The 16,399-nt window shown below is 45.0% G+C and overlaps 1 protein-coding gene across 1 annotated transcript in view; it reads left to right on the forward strand.

The window, feature by feature from the left end:
• The first annotated feature begins 5,138 nt into the window (after nt 1–5,138).
• Nucleotides 5,139–16,399, forward strand: part of LOC124032169 — a 40,092-nt gene continuing 28,831 nt past the window's right edge. Inside the window, exon 1 of the mRNA XM_046344334.1 lies at nt 5,139–5,362. Within this exon, the coding sequence (XP_046200290.1) occupies nt 5,281–5,362 (82 nt within the window). The 5' untranslated portion in view covers nt 5,139–5,280. The remainder of the gene's footprint in view (nt 5,363–16,399) is intronic.

Here is a 16,399-nt window from a genome sequence, read left to right on the forward strand (position 1 = left end):
ATCTGAATCCACGTTGACTCATGTCTGTTTGTGTTCCATGTTAGCATGTTGCGGATTTGGGCAGACCAGTAGTACAATTGAAGGGAGGGAAGGGCAAGACCACCCTTAGATTCAGGTTTTGATAGAGTGTAGAACTTGATCCTAGGTTATTTATTGCCTCATATAAATTTGCCGATGCTTTGGTTAGTTGTTTTGAAAAAGGAAACTGGGCGATAGCATGGGAGCATCTGAAAGAAATAGTTCAGGATGTTCATACGGATGACATTAATTATTCCTACTAAGCTAATTGGGAGGGAGATCCAGGTTTGCAGATTGTTCTTGATTTGATCCAGGAGTGGAAGATACGTTTCCTTGAATAGGCTATTCAGATCTGGTGTTATGAAAGTGTTTTCTTTCCAATTATACCAATTATATGCATATCCTGGCTTCAGGGCCTACAGGCAGTTTACTACAGGCAGTTTACTTTGGGCATGTCATTCAGACAGGAAGTGGAGAAAAAAGGGGCCTAGCACTAAGAAGTTAATAAAGAAATGTTTTGATTATCCTGACCTGGACACCATGTACAGTACAATAACAGCCCATTATGGGCTATTAGCAGGACAATATATGCTTACCAACACCTCTTTGTATTTTGATACATTGTGCAAGGCAATTGATCAGCATTACAAACTTTGTGGATGGGACCTCCCGAGTGGCTAAGACACTGCATCGCAGTGCAAACTGCGTCGCTACAGATGCTGGTTTGATACCTTTGCTGGCCGCCACCGGCAGACACTTGAGGCGGCTTTTGGTTTATCTCCCTCTAAAAACAGAAATAAATCATTCTTAATAACAAACTGGCATTATTTACAAATTAGTGAGAATGTCTCACCCCATGTTCAAGAATGGCCTTTTTCCTCGCTCATGCCTTTTGGCAAACACCAAATGTGTTTGCTTATTTTTTTCTTCAAGCAATGACTTTTTTATGGCCACTCAGTGGAGTTTATGGCTTAAAGTGGCCCTGTGGACAGAGCTTTGCAGCTCCTTCAGGGTTATCTTTGGTCTCTTTGTTGCCTCTCTGACTAATGCCCTCCTTGCCTGGTCCGTGAGTGTTGGTGGGCGGCCCTCTCTTGGCAGGTTTATTGTGGTGCCATATTCGTTCCATTTTTTCATAATGGATTTAAATGGTGCTTTGTGGGATGTTCAAAGTTTTAGATATTGTTTTATAACCCAACCCTGATCTGTACTTCTACACAACTTTGTCCCTGACCTGTTTGGAGGGCTCCTTGGTCTTCATGGTGCCGCTTGCTTGGTGGTGCCCTTTGCTTAGTGGTGCTGCAGACTCTGGGGCCTTTCAGAACAAGTGCATATATACTGAGATCATGTGACAGATCACGTGGCAGTTAGATTGCACACAGGTGGACATTATTCAACTAAATATGTGACTGCTGAAGGCACCAGATCTTATTTAGGGGCCTCATAGCAAAGGGGGTGAATACATATGCATTTTAAATGTTTTATAATTTTTTGAAACAAGTTATTATTTTTATAATGACTTGTATTAATTAATTTAGAATTATATAAAATCCCCTTAGATATTCTCACAGATCAGATTTGCCCTAACGAAGAATCCTCTAAATGTTACTACTGATGGAGTCATGTCATTGAAAAAAACATATTTCAGTATACTGTAGGCGACATGAGTCTAACTAGTGTTGAGTAATGTGCTGTTAAAAGTGGTGTAGGTCTTATTTATTTAAAAAGCATATTGAAGTTAGAATGTTATGCTCTTAGTACTGTAGCCTACTCCCGACCGTCACATTGTACAGCTCCATTTTTTTCTGTTCCATCCTAACTGAAACCCTGAGGGTTTTGTTTTTCATTTTTCTTGGAATAGAAACACCATAATATTAATCTAATTAATTAATCAAAATTTCTTAAAATCAATCCCATATACTATGTTCTTACAAAAAAGGTTTTAAATTCTCTAGTACAGCCACTATTGAAGGCTATCAAATGCCTCTCAAAGAATCCCTCTGGTGGTCAAACTAACACCAGCTAGCATTAATGGTAACAATGGCTGACAATTAAATAACGTGCCATAGAATTCTGCAGCAGCCCGCAAGGTGTGCTGCAGTATGGAGCAACGTTTAAATGAGGAACCACTGTATATTCTGCTGTGAATCAAAAATACACTTGCAGATTTTGAATCTGCACACTCTCTGAGTTCTGTCACAGTTGTCTCATTTTAGAAGGTTTTGTCAATTTATAGAAAGAGATATGCAAGTAAATATTTGATTTGCACTCTGCGGGCAGGACCTTTTACTCCTGACTAATCAGTTCCCTTCACCAAAACCACAGCCACCTAACCATTGGCTGGATTGTTCCATCAATCAAATATTATATTATTTTGGTTAAAGTTATTCCTCCTTTCTTGCTCATGTGGTAGGCTACTTTCTGAAATGTAATTGAGGGAACAATCCAGAACTGTTAGATGGCTGTTGTTTTGGCAGAGGGATCTCATTGGTCAGGAGTATTTTATTTATTTAACTAGGCAAGTCAGTTAAGAACAAATTCTTATTTTCAATAACAGCCTAGGAACAGTGGGTTAACTGCCTTGCTCAGGGCAGAACAAGAGATCTTTACCTCGTCAGCTTGGGGATTTGATCTTTCAACCTTCCGGTTACTAGTCCAATGCTATAACCAATAGGCTACCTGCCGCCCCGTCAAAGGTGGACCCAGAGCACAAGTCAAAATTTGACTTTCAAATCTCTTTCTACAAATGCACAAAACTTTCTACAATGAGACAACAGTGACAGAACTCCAAAAGCAGAACTCCAAGTGTATTTTTGATTCACAGCTAAATATTCATAGTCGTAAATGGACTTGCAATAATTATGAAAATAAATTATGCTTGCAAATCTAATTGAATGTATTGAAATGTCCTGTTACAAGTTTGCAACTGTTGTTACATCTTATACACATCATGATACAAGCTTGCAAAATGTAATTACACATTTGCGAATTGTACTTGCAACCCCAAAACTCACGTTGTTCTGTCATCATTATAATCCCATAGATTTCAGTGAGTGTGTGCGTATGGCATGTGTGTGTGAATATGGTTTTATGATTTCTGTGAGTGGGACAATGGGTATAGACTAACAGTGAAACGCTTACTTACGGGTCATTTTCCAACAATGCAGAGTTAAAGACTAGATTAAAAATAAATAAAAATAGTGACACAGTGTATAATGAACAAAAATAAAGAGTAAAAATAACATGGTTATATACAGAGTACAAGTACCGAGTCGATGTGCAGGTGTACGAGGTAATTGAGGTAGCTATATACTGTACATACTGTATAGGAAGAGTAAAGTGACTAGCAGCAGTGTGTGTGTTTGTTTAGAAGTTTTATGGCTTGGGGTTAGAAGCTGTTCAGGGACCTGTTGGTTCCAGACTAGCTGTGCGGTAGCAGAGAGAGCAGTCTTCAACTTGGGTGGCTTCCTCTGACACCGCCTGGTATAGAGGTTGTGGATGGCAGGGAGCTCGTAGGCTCTATGCTCTGTAGCACCTTGCGGTCAGATGCCAAGCAGTTCCCATACCAAATGGGGATGCAGCCAGTCAGGATGCTCTCGTTGGTGCAGCGGTATAACTTTTTGAGGATCTGAGGGCCAAATATTTTCAGCCTCCTAAGGGTGAAGAGGTGTGGTCGTGCCCTCTTCACGACTGTGTTGATGTGTTTGGACCATGATAGATCCTTAATGATGTGTCTGTTTTCCTGTAGTCCACGATCAAGTACTTTGTCACAGTGACGTTGAGGGAGAGGTTGTTGTCACTGCAAGGTCTCTGACCTCCTCCCTATAGGCTGTCTCATCTTTTCCTCTTCAGAGGGCCTGGTCTATGGTAGGGTGTCGGCGATTAGGGCCTGGTCTGGGGTGAGTCATTGAAGTAAAATTATTCATCAAAATCGAGGTTAGTGATCATTGTTCTGATGTCCAGCAGATCTTTTCAGTCATAGGAAACGATGGCAGAAACATTATGTACAAAAAAAGTTAAGATCAGTGCAAAAAAAAAAAACACACAGAATAGCATAATTGGTCGGTAGTCTGTAAAATGGCAGCTATTCATCCCAGTGGCATCAAGTGTGAGCAGCTGTGTGTAGTGTGAGCAGATGTACCTGGTGTGTGTGTGTGTATGTGTGAGGGGGGTTCAGTGGATGACTCATCCCAGTATTTATTTATTTTTTTACCTTTATTTAACTAGGCAAGTCAGTTAAGAACAAATTCTTATTTTCAATGAAGGCCTAGGAACAGTGGGTTAAATGCCTGGTCAGAGCCAGAACGACAGATTTATGCCTTGTCAGCTCGGGGATTTGAACTTGCAACCTTCCAGTTGCTAGTCCACTGCTCTAACCACTAGGCTACCCTGCCGCCCCATATAATTCTGACTCACCAGTCCAGGGACACACCAAAGCCCAGGCACAGCACAGCATAGCACTGCAATGTGTGTGACGCCATGCACTTTTACAGGCCTCTCAGCTATGCAGCACAATATGAAGCAGGTAGGCAGATGAGACCGGGGGCAGCGCTTCTTGTTGACCAGCTGCATCTTCAAAGCAGAACCTCTCTCAGCCTATCAGACGAGCCAGAGCCAGCAGGCTGCCCGGGACTGGTATGTCTCAATTAGGTACTCAGGGGGATAGCGAGTCATGGTTGGGGTCAACTCCAAATATACAGCTGTGGTGCTAGTTCACTTGTGGTATCGTAAAGCCTGATGTGAATTTACTTCGTTTTCAGCAAATGTGTACTAATGATGTATGCCTCAGAGAGACAGATGGCTCGATACGCAAGTCACACCAGCATTATATTACCATTGCACTCACACAAACCTACTACAGTATGCCCTGCTCACTCACTAACTCGGGTTCTTACACGCGCTCGTTCTTACGTACCCAAACGAGGAGGACCAGCTGCCTTAAGAGGGGTTAAACCCAACCAGTAAGAAAAGGGGTGTGGCAAAAGAAGGAGGGAGTGGGAGAGAGAGGGTGAGAGAGTGGGGAAGAGAGAGGGAGAGAGAGGGGGGGGGGGGAGAGAGGGAGGGCAAAGGAGAGGGGCCATATAAAACCAGCGGAACACAAGCCACCCTTTATCCTGACAGTCTGTCACACTCTGCGAGCATTCACAGGAAACACACACAGGCTCCCCCAGCGCTCAAACACTCACTTAGCTCTCTCTTACTCTCTCACACACTCCTACAGGGAAACACACACAGACACCGGCAGCACTCACAAAGGACTGGAGGATGGCTGTGTCCATGAGAAGAATGAATGGGTCCTGGCGAGGGTTGACTCTATCCCTGGTTCTCTGTGCTCTGTTCCTACACAGTGAGTAGTACATCTCTTTACACCTCTCTGCTTCATGGCTCAAAAGTTATGTGTCTTACATGCTCAATCTTGAACTATACATAACTCTAGTAAACTAACTTTAAGCATGGTACCTCAATTAACCTAAGCCTGACTGACCCAGGTATAGATGACCCAGGTATAGCTAGCCATGGGAGTGTTTATGAGCATGTGCAACATGCTGTGCAACATGAATTCTTAACTTAAACTTTCCCCCGAGAGATGAACATGCTAATAAAATGTTCCATAATGTAGTTTAAATTATCTTAAATTACATATGGCTTTTTCACAAGTGAGTTCTGTAATACTTTTGTTATTATGGTGTGGCATGAGGCAGCTATGAGCTTTTAGGAGTTTAGGGCTGTTAAAAAGTTGCGGGTGTAGCTAGCCGACACAATGGGGGAAGTTGCCATTAAACATAATGATGAACTACATCCTGAGAACAGTGTGTGTGTGTGTGTGTGTGTGTGTGTGTGTGTGTGTGTGTGTGTGTGTGTGTGTGTGTGTGTGTGTGTGTGTGTGTGTGTGTGTGTGTGTGTGTGTGTGTGTGTGTGTGTGTGTGTGTGTGTGTGTGTGTGTGTGTGTGTGTGTGTGTGTGTGTGTGTGTGTGTGTGTGTGTGTGTGTGTGTGTCAGCACACACTCTGAAGGGATGGAACGCTCACTCCTTCTAAAACATTTTCTGCTCATTTCAGATGTAGGTCCATCGGGCAGATTTACTCAGATTAAACCTTTTTTTTTTTATCTCAATTTGATCTTCGCAGTGTGTTTGGGAGCTTTTCATCTGTGTTTCCAGAAGTTTAATAGGAGAAGGAAGTTCATCCTGTGTTTGTTTCCTGCTTCTCCTGTGGAGATGCATCCTGTTTATACTATTAGCCAGCAGGATGGGTGGGAAGAATGAATGGATGTAAGTGAAAGAGAGATATGGGAATGTGACTCAGCAGGGAGTAAAATTACATCCACAAGATGACGCCCCTTAGGTGGTGGAAACTGTCATACGGTGTGTGTGGTGGGTATTTCTGTTTATACGGGTACCTCTCTTTTCCTCATGTTGGGAAGGTGTGAGTGGAAGCTTCAGCTATCAGATCCAAACCACACTCTTAAGTCTGTTAATATAGATGATAATTGCCTGGTGATGTTATGGTTTGAAGATGAGACTGGTGGGACTGGTGTTGGTTCAGTCTGCATGATGACTTCTCCAGAACTCCATAGTGGCTCATCTGGGCACTGAGACGGTAAAACATAAGCTCTTTGGCACAGTGTAAACTGGGGGAATACTATGCCAGACTAACCAGAAGGATGGAAAGGAACATGCGCACGGCACATTAGAAAGGCACATTAAGATTCATCTTAATCTGAAACAGAGACACATGTATTGTGCTTTTACTATGCCTTTAATTGTAGGCTATTTAGTTACTTTATTTGTAGTCTCCTTGCAAATGGTTATTAGATGTTCAACTAACTATCAACTATTTAGATCAATCTTGTGAAATTGTTTGAAATAAAACCCTTACATGAGTAGAACGTTTCCCATTCCTGCTCAGCTCTTGGGTTTCACTTTGAGAATAGCACAGGGATGTTGCCATAAGTCCTCCCTATATCCTCCTCCATTCCAGACCACACTCCACCAATCACACTAACCTGCTACATAGTTGACACTTGTGTGCCACCGGCACTGCTATGTGAATTTGCCAAGGAATGGTCGGCATAAGGTATTGGAACACAACATTGGAACATTTCTGCCAAACTCGGGAACATAATCAGCTGTAGATGGTTGCCATGGTGATTCAGTTGTGTGTGTACGGCCTGGTGTTTTGTAGGAGCTGGTGGTACTGATTTTAAAATAATGTGTCCCATATCTGCCCCCACGATCCCTGTGCCATATCTGCCCCCATGATCCCTGTGCCATATCTGCCCCCATGATCCCTGTCCCATATCTGCCCCCATGATCCCTGTCCCATATCTGCCCCCATGATCCCTGTGCCATATCTGCCCCCATGATCCCTGTCCCATATCTGATCCCTGTCCCATATCTGCCCCCATGATCCCTGTGCCATATCTGCCCCCATGATCCCTGTCCCATATCTGCCCCCATGATCCCTGTCCCATATCTGCCCCCATGATCCCTGTCCCATATCTGCCCCCATGATCCCTGTCCCATATCTGCCCCCATGATCCCTGTGCCATATCTGCCCCCATGATCCCTGTCCCATATCTGCCCCCATGATCCCTGTCCCATATCTGCCCCCATGATCCCTGTCCCATATCTGCCCCCATGATCCCTGTCCCATATCTGATCCCTGTCCCATATCTGTCCCCATTATCCCCCCTTTTCAACCACTTTTCTAAACTACTGCTCTCTGGCTGTACAGACATAAAGAGGTTGGAAGTCAAGTTCCATGTTGTCAGAATACTACTTTAATGTTTCACGGTCAGTTAACATTGTCTCTATATTGAGGAGTTTAAATTATTATTATTATTATTTTTTAAATTGTTACTTTTATCCCTTTTTCTCCCCAATTTTGTGGTATCCAATTGGTAGTTACAGTCTTGACTCATCGCTGCAACTCCCGTAGAAACTCAGGAGAGACGAAGGTCAAGACCTGAGAGAACATTGAGACCAACCACATGACCCCCAGGCACTGGAGAAACACAAGCCAACCAAGCCGCACTGCTTCTTGACACATACCCACTTAACCCAGAAGCCAGCCGCACCAATGTGTCGAAGGAAACACTGTGCACCTGGTGACCCTGTCAGCATGCACTGTGCCCAGCCCGCCACAGGATTTGCTAGTGCGCGATGGCATAAGGACATCCCGGCCGGCCAAACTCTCCCCTAACCCAGACAGCTCTAGGGAAATTGTTCGCCGCCCCATGGGTCTCCCGGTCGGCTGCGACAGAGCCTGGACTCAAACCCGGAATCTCTAGTGGCGCAGCTAGCACTGTGATGCAGTGCCTAAGACCACTGCACCACTCAGGAGACATATACGTTTTTTATAAATAATGTCTTGGTGTTTTGATGAATCCAGCATCAGTTCAGAGGACAGTTGTGGTCTTGTTCATGGAGGGTATTTGCTGTGGATAAGGTTTAATCAATGGCACAGTGGATTTAGGGTTAGTGATATCATTAGCCCAGAGAGGGAATGAGAGGAGAACAGCTGATTCCAGGGTTCTACTAAAGAACCTTCTTTGTGCTTCTACTCAGAAGAGCCGGACATGACCCATACAGTACATGCCTCTGGATATATCTGGAAACCAATAAACTCATTTCCCAGGGGCCACTGGGCTTATCTTTCATACAAATATGTGTGTTTGTGGATAGTCTGATAGCATCATAGCATGCAAAGCCTGCATCTGGGGAGAGAACATTGAGACCAACCACATGACCCCCAGACACTGGAGATACACTGTGGTGAGTTACAGTTGGAGGCTACAGTTACAGTTGAGCTGTATCTACAGCAGTTGCAGCATGGCTATGGTGACTAAAAGTTGACAGTGGGTAACTGAGATGGGAGCCTCTGTATAGCCATTAGGGCTCCTAAGCACCTGACAACGGAAGGCCATGCATTCCAATGGTATGTGTAGGGCTGAGATGTTGCAGCAGGAATGCCAATGCAAACCTTTTTTTAGAGGTGTCGGTCACTGACTGAGACAGATGGGGAGAGATCGAAAGAGTAAGAAAGAGACGAAGAGAAAAGAGAGAAGAAGACAGAGGGGCGGTGGGATTTCTATGACTCAACTCAATGGTGAAAGTGTTAAGCTGAACTAACATTCTACTCTTATCCAAGCCAGATGTTCAAACTACACACTTTCATCACAAACACTGATTGAGTTTATGTTCCCGTTTCCCGTGGCTTTGATTCAGCAGTTATGTAGACTCTCAAATATGTAGCAGTGAAATGGGCTGGGTTTGAAATGCTGCATGATGTCATACCAATGCCTCGTGGAATACATTTCATGTTAGGAGCCCTAGTTTTCTGTGGAGAGAGGGAAAACAAGCTAGCTTTAGAGCGAAATGGAGAGAGGGAAAACAAGCTAGCTTTAGAGCGAAATGGAGAGAGGGAAAACAAGCTAGCTTTAGAGCGAAATGGAGAGAGGGAAAACAAGCTAGCTTTAGAGCGAAATGGAGAGAGGGAAAACAAGCTAGCTTTAGAGCGAAATGGAGAGAGGGAAAACAAGCTAGCTTTAGAGCGAAATGGAGAGAGGGAAAACAAGCTAGCTTTAGAGCGAAATGGAGAGAGGGAAAACGAGCTAGCTTTAGAGCAAAATGGAGAGAGAGAAAAACACGTGAACGTGTTTAATTTCACAGCTGGGCTGGTACTCCAGGAGCTGCATCATTTGTGCCACTAATTCAGTGCCTGTGGCACAGTAGAGTGAGCCATTGTGATGTTCGTATTCCAAAGTATTCACCATCATTCCAACGTGGGTGAAAGAGGGACAGACACAATGTGCATTCCTATGATTTGGGGGAATACAATCCTTGTCTCTCCTCACACCACATCCTTTACAGGGGTGGCAGGGTAGCCTAGTTAGAGTGTTGGACTAGTAACTAAAAAGGATGCAGGTTCAAATCCCCGAGCTGACAAGGTACAAGTCTGTTGTTCTTCCCCTGAACAGGCAGTTAACCCACTGTTCCAAGGTCGTCATTGGAAATAAGAAATTATTCGTAACTTGCTTGCCTAGTTTAATATAAAATTACATGTCTGAGAATTTTTAAGAAATAAGTGAAATAACAGGTACAACAACAAAAAAGCACAGCTGGACACAACACAGTCATTCAGGGTGGTGTGAACCATAAACTCTCAATGAATATGGACACACAAATCTGAACAGTGAAGACCAACACAAAGAGGAAAGATAGCTCCATCATGTTAGTTGATTGGACATCTGAATACCAGTATCGGGGGTGAGATGGGTTCTGTGCGAATGGACATCAGACTGCATTCAGTTCAGACAACATTTCCGACCAACATAAACAAGTGCAGAATATTGACCCTCTTTTTTTTCTCATGGTCCTCAGTTATTGACTAGCTTTCCATCAGTCCCAAGTCAGGATGGTTAACGTGGACTCACCTCATCCAGAGGAGGGTGTGGGGCTTTTTACGTAACAGTCTGGCAGATGACGGTGTTATGTCAGAGGGAGCAGGCTGTTGGGTGCATGTTCCATCCTCGTGGGCCTATAGTCACGATCCAAAGGCCATGAGACCACATCATTAGAGCTGGATTACAGTTAAATGGCAGTTGCCTCAGTGGTTTTGTAAAAGGTAATAGGTACCAGTGTTTGTCAGTGTCAATCTGGCTAGAGGGTTTGACGGGAAAACTTCTCACTCCCCTTTGTCCATTCTATGGCCTCGCACTCTGAACTACATCCACACACTCCACAAGTAACTGTTCTGTTCAACAGAACATCTTCATTTGGGCTTTGGCTTCTATCAACCCTATTCCAAAGAAAACTTATTTAAAAAGGCAACAAAACCAAGGATAAGAACAATCGCAATTGCCCAGAATGCAATTGCCCAGAACCCTTCTAGGGCAATGAACCAGACAAATACAAAAGACTGCAGACTCTAGCAACCATATTTACCCAACTAAACAGTCTTAATGAATTACAGACGGTGTGTTACCATTCAAATCATACTCTCCTCATTATGCTGTTTCTAGCAATCTTTATGTTCCATGATCCCCTGGCACCCTGGTGCAGTTTTATAGCTGTTGGGGCTTTAACAATGGATTCGTCCCAAATGGCACCCTATTCCCTATATAGTGCACTACTTTTGACCATGGCCAATATGGAGTTAGTCAAAAGTAGTGCACTATATAGGGAATAGGGTGCCATTGGGATTCAAACGAGGATCAACAACCCTCCTAGTTCTCTTTGATTTCAACACACCACAGCAACCTTGGACAGTGAGCAGAATCACTTGGGAGCTTGTAGACAACAGTCTTCCACACTCAAGTCATACAGAGTTAAACTAATGAACAACCCTGAAATTAGGGGAAATTTCAAAAGATCGACATGGAGTGTGTGCGTCATCACCAATGCTTGTTACATGAGCTCAGGCAGCAATGAAAGCTTATCACAAACTTACTTAGCTCATGTTTGGAAGATCCCAGGTCATGGTAATGTCACAGACTGTCAGCATATAAGACCACAGCAGGTTTACAATAACAGTAAGTATATGACAAGTATGTCGTCTAAGGCAAGGCATGCTTGTCAGGAGAAGGCAGAGGGAGGCATGCCTCTTTATGGTGGTGTGTACAATTTAGCCTGAGGAATAAAGGGTCTTTTAATGAGGCTTGGCTGAGGCCCTTTCACTGCTAGAGTAATTGCTCCTTGTAATTAATGTTCAGCTAGAAATGCTTCGGTCGTTGGGGCCCTTCTTTATGCTGCTGGCTAATTGAAAACATAAGATTACATCCTGTTCCTGCTTTGGATGGCACTGGGACTTTCTGTTCTCATGGTAGTTTGAGGGAGAGAGAGTGAGAGAGTGTGAGGCACCAGCAAGGATCCTGGTGTCTGGGAAGGTCTCCTCTATGAGTTTAACCAGGCAGTGTGTCTTTTACTCTTCCCACCATCTTTCTGCTTTTCCTTTTTCCCTCCGTAATCCAAACCATTGTAGAAAGCTAGCCATTGGAGGGGAACTGTACATTTACATATCCTCTAACACAACCTCTCCCCTTTCACTTCCTACTCTGATGTCAAAAAGATGTTGGAAGCCACCCAGCAACATCTGCACTCAGCAACAGTAACAGCCCAGGCAGCTTTGGTTCTGACAGTGGGAGCTGTGAGGCAAAGAACAAGCCTGTCAGAGCAGCTGGTATTTGGGCTGTGTCCCAAATGGCACCCTATTCCCAATATAGTGTTCTAGGCTACTTTGACCGGAGTCCTTGTGTAAAAAGCAGTGCACTATGTAGGGAATAGGATGTCATATTGGATCACAACCTTGGTATAGAGGAACGAGGCCTGGCCTATCCTTCAGTAAAGAGATGGATGGTCTATTTAGGAAACTGAGGTTTTATGTTACAGAGGGGCTGCCTGTCCAAATTTAGATGACAGCGTTGTTAGCGTTGAAGAAATACCAGAGCCATGTTTCAGACCATTTTTCAAACCCAAAGCAAAGCCTCATCCACGTTTCTTCTCTTTGCTCTTGAGTGGATTCCAATAGCAGTGTAGAGTGTTAGAGATGTATAGCCAGCAGAGGTGGAAATCTAGTGGCAGTATACTTACTGTAATATGCCTGTGGCATTATGAACCATTAGCTTTGACTGGTGGCTCTCTCTCTTCATGTCATTGTGTGGTTATTAGTGAACCTCCTGTGTGTGTCTCTTTGGGAGGCCTGCTGGATGTTCTGGGTATTATTGATGGGCCCGGGTCTCCTCAGCTCTGAGGCTTAGTGAGGTCACAGTGTGCCAAGTGACGTAAGAGCCATTTCCTGTCCAAAGGATGTGCATGGACAATGTTCCAACGTCTGTCGCTAATTCACAACAAAAATTCACGCTGTTCATCCTGACCATCCTGGTTTCAGAAGCATAAATAGTTATTAAGTTATTTTCATGTAGACAGAGCATGGGACCCGGTGGCTGTTCCAATGCAGGTGTTTTCCAGATTGTGGTTTGGTGTTTTGACTGGCCGTCTGGTCACAGGAGAGGAAAAACTGTAAGCTGTATTTGGTTACCAGGGAAACAGTTTTTCTGGCCAGTGCTTCATGCAGGGCAGGCTGGTGTGGCTGTCTAGTAGCTACAGGCTGGCAGAACAGAACAGGGGTGTCCACATTGTTCTACTATAGGCTACATGGACACCTAAAGGAAGGTATCCCAGTACAGAGGGGCTCAGTTGACTTGCTGACTAGTAGGAATGGGATCCCTGTCCAGCCTCCCTGTACATTCCTCTGGCCGCAGCCATTCTCTGGAGGCTCTGGAAGCCTGGAGGAATTCCACCCTGGCCTGGGTCTGAGGTGACAGTCTAGCCTCGGAGAATCAGGGAAGTCAGGGTTCTAGAATTAAAGACTGGGACTGGGAGGGGTGCAGCAGGCAGGTGGTAACAGCCAAGGTGCCGTCTCTGTGGTTTGGGTGGGGAGGCGAGCCCAGGCTGTAGGCTGAGCCTGAGGCCTGTCTGTCTCTGAGTGGCTGCATGACGTCAAAAGACCTCCTGATCATCTCCATAAGACTAGGCAGGGCCAGGGAGAGAGACGGACCATGGTTCCCCAGGGAGACTGACATCAGCTGGGCTAGACCCCACCCTGTTGGAGGCCCCCAGGACCCAACCCTGCTACAGGCCAGACACGGGCACATCTCCAGCCCTCCCCAGAGAAGAACCAGGCCCTAATTAGAGGTTAGAGAGGCCATGCAACAGAACTTTCATCTTTTGCTCTCTGTCTGCCCCTTTAATTCAGTGTAGAGATGTTTGTTTTGGTTCAGTCACTATCCTCCTTCCCCACCCTGCATCCCTTACACTGGGAATATAGGAAGGGTCAGAGATGGCTATCACAATAGTAAAAGGTTGTAGAAGGAAGTGCAGAAGGAAAAAGGAGGACACAGTGAGTAAGTGGGTAAAGACGTCTTCACAATAAATCATCAAAAACGTCACAATATTTACATTTTAGACTCTCTTATACCGAGAGCGAGCATCTAGAAAAGCCCAGTAAATCAGGGTTTAACGGTCTGTAATTAAGGCATTGTTGAAAGCAGAAAGATGTTGTGTAAACATGATGCCACACAGCTTGTTGATCACAACATTGCTCCTGGTTGGGCTGGGGAGTCAGCTCTGTTCTGGCCCCCTACGCCAGATAGGTTACAGCAGCCAAACGGCAAACGTCACATCCTCCTTAGATCCTCCTGGGGATATGGAGACACACACTGGTTCATTTTCTAGTGCTGCACTGGAGCATGAATTGCATGTTACACTGTTCTCCATGACCATTAGGTGAGCTTTTTAAGATGTCTCTATGTTTCCGTTGGTCCTGCTGTGATCACACAGAGGTTTTACTCAGAGTTGAGCTGTCATTACCTGGCCTGGATCCTGTCACGTCTACTCTATATGTGTGTGTGTGTGTGTGTGTGTGTGTGTGTGTGTGTGTGTGTGTGTGTGTGTGTGTGTGTGTGTGTGTGTGTGTGTGTGTGTGTGTGTGTGTGTGTGTGTGTGTGTGTGTGTGTGTGTGTGTGTGTGTGTGTGTGTGTGTGTGTGTGTTCCCTGTGGACTTAGGTAACTGGCTTCCCTGTTCCTGAGCCACAGCTAGCCACAGCCTCACTACACTACTCTGCCACGTGCTGCAGCAGTGCGAAGCAAACAAATGATCATCTTGGCATTTTTCCCTTCTGCACCCATACAAAATCTGGCAACCACATTTTATGCGTTTCTTTATGGAGACCCGAGCTGCTCATGAGCACAATGAGACAATCTGTTCCGTTGGTGCCATGATGACATCAGTGAGGGGCCAGGAAACGCTCTCCACAGGGCTGGATGGGGCTGTGGAGAGGACGGACCTGGACCCTGTCCTGAAAGGAGCTGGACACATGCACGCACACTCTGAACAAACACAGAACCACGCCCAAGGTCTTAAACTTGCACTGTTAGAATCTGTCCTCAAGTTCATCAAGTAAAAAGAGAACGGCTTGCCTGTATTTACTGATTCTTTGGTTGAAGTTCCACAAATAGTTTACTTGTCTGTGTAACCAGCCTGGTCTCATAGACTAGACTAATAATATAGTACACATAAATCCGGGATACAAATTAATATGATATGTTACGTTTGGTATGGTGGGCGTATAACGCGAACATGTAGAATCCCCAAAGGTGCACGTTTAAATCTCATCATGGACAACATTAGCATTTTAAGTAATTGGTAACTTTTCAAATAGACATTACTTTTTAGCTACTTTGCAACTACTTAGCAGGTTAGATAACCCTTCCTCTAACCATTTTAGCTAACCCTTCCGTAACTCCTGACCTTAACCCTGACCCCTAACCCTAAATCCTAGCATAAGTCGCCATGTCAGCTCACACTGGGGAGTTCCATCATTGTATCAGCTCCAAAAGGGGAGTTTCAGTGTTGTGTCAGCTCCAAAAGGGGAGTTTCAGTGTTGTGTCAGCTCCAAAAGGGGAGTTTCGGTGTTGTGTCAGGTCCAAAAGGGGAGTTTCAGTGTTGTGTCAGCTCCAAAAGGGGAGTTTCGGTGTTGTGTCAGCTCCAAAAGGGGAGTTTCAGTGTTGTGTCAGCTCCAAAAGGGGAGTTTCGGTGTTGTGTCAGGTCCAACAAGGGAGTTTCAGTGTCGTGTCAGCTCCAACAGGGGAGTTTCAGTGTTGTGTCAGGTCCAACAAGGGAGTTTCAGTGTCGTGTCAGCTCCAACAGGGGAGTTTCAGTGTCTTGTCAGCTCCAACAGGGGAGTTACAGTGTCTTGTCAGCTCAATCAGGGGAGTTTCAGTGTCGTGTCAGCTCCTACAAGGGAGTTTCAGTGTCGTGTCAGCTGCAACAGAGGAGTTAAAGTATCGTGTCAGCTCCAAAGGGGAGTTTCAGGGCCATGTCAGCTCACACTGGGGAGTTTCAGCTCTGTTTTAGTTCCAACATGGGAGTTTCAGTGTCGTGTCAGCTTCAACAGGGGAGTTTCAGTGTCGTGTCAGCTCCAACAGGGGAGATTCAGCATTGTGTCAGCTCCAACAGGGGAGTTTCATTGTCGTCTCAGCTCCAACAGGGGAGATTCAGCATTGTGTCAGCTCCAACAGGGGAGATTCAACATTGTGTCAGCTCCAACAGGGGAGTTTCAGCGTTGTGTCAGCTCCAACAGGGGAGTTTCAGCATTGTGTCAGCTCCAACAGGGAAGTTTCAGTGTCGTGTCAGCTTCAACAGGGGAGTTTCAGGATTGTGTCAAATCCAACAGGGGAGTATCAGCGCTGTATCAGCTCACACTGGGGAATTTCAGTGCTGTGTCAGCTCCAAGAGGGGAGTTTCAGCGTTGTGTCACCTCCAACACGGAGTTTCAGCGTCGTGTCAGCTCCAACAGGGGAGTTTCAGGATTGTGTCAATTCA

The sequence above is a fragment of the Oncorhynchus gorbuscha genome, linkage group LG03, assembly GCF_021184085.1.
Source record: "Oncorhynchus gorbuscha isolate QuinsamMale2020 ecotype Even-year linkage group LG03, OgorEven_v1.0, whole genome shotgun sequence".
In the NCBI taxonomy this organism is placed as follows: domain Eukaryota; kingdom Metazoa; phylum Chordata; class Actinopteri; order Salmoniformes; family Salmonidae; genus Oncorhynchus; species Oncorhynchus gorbuscha.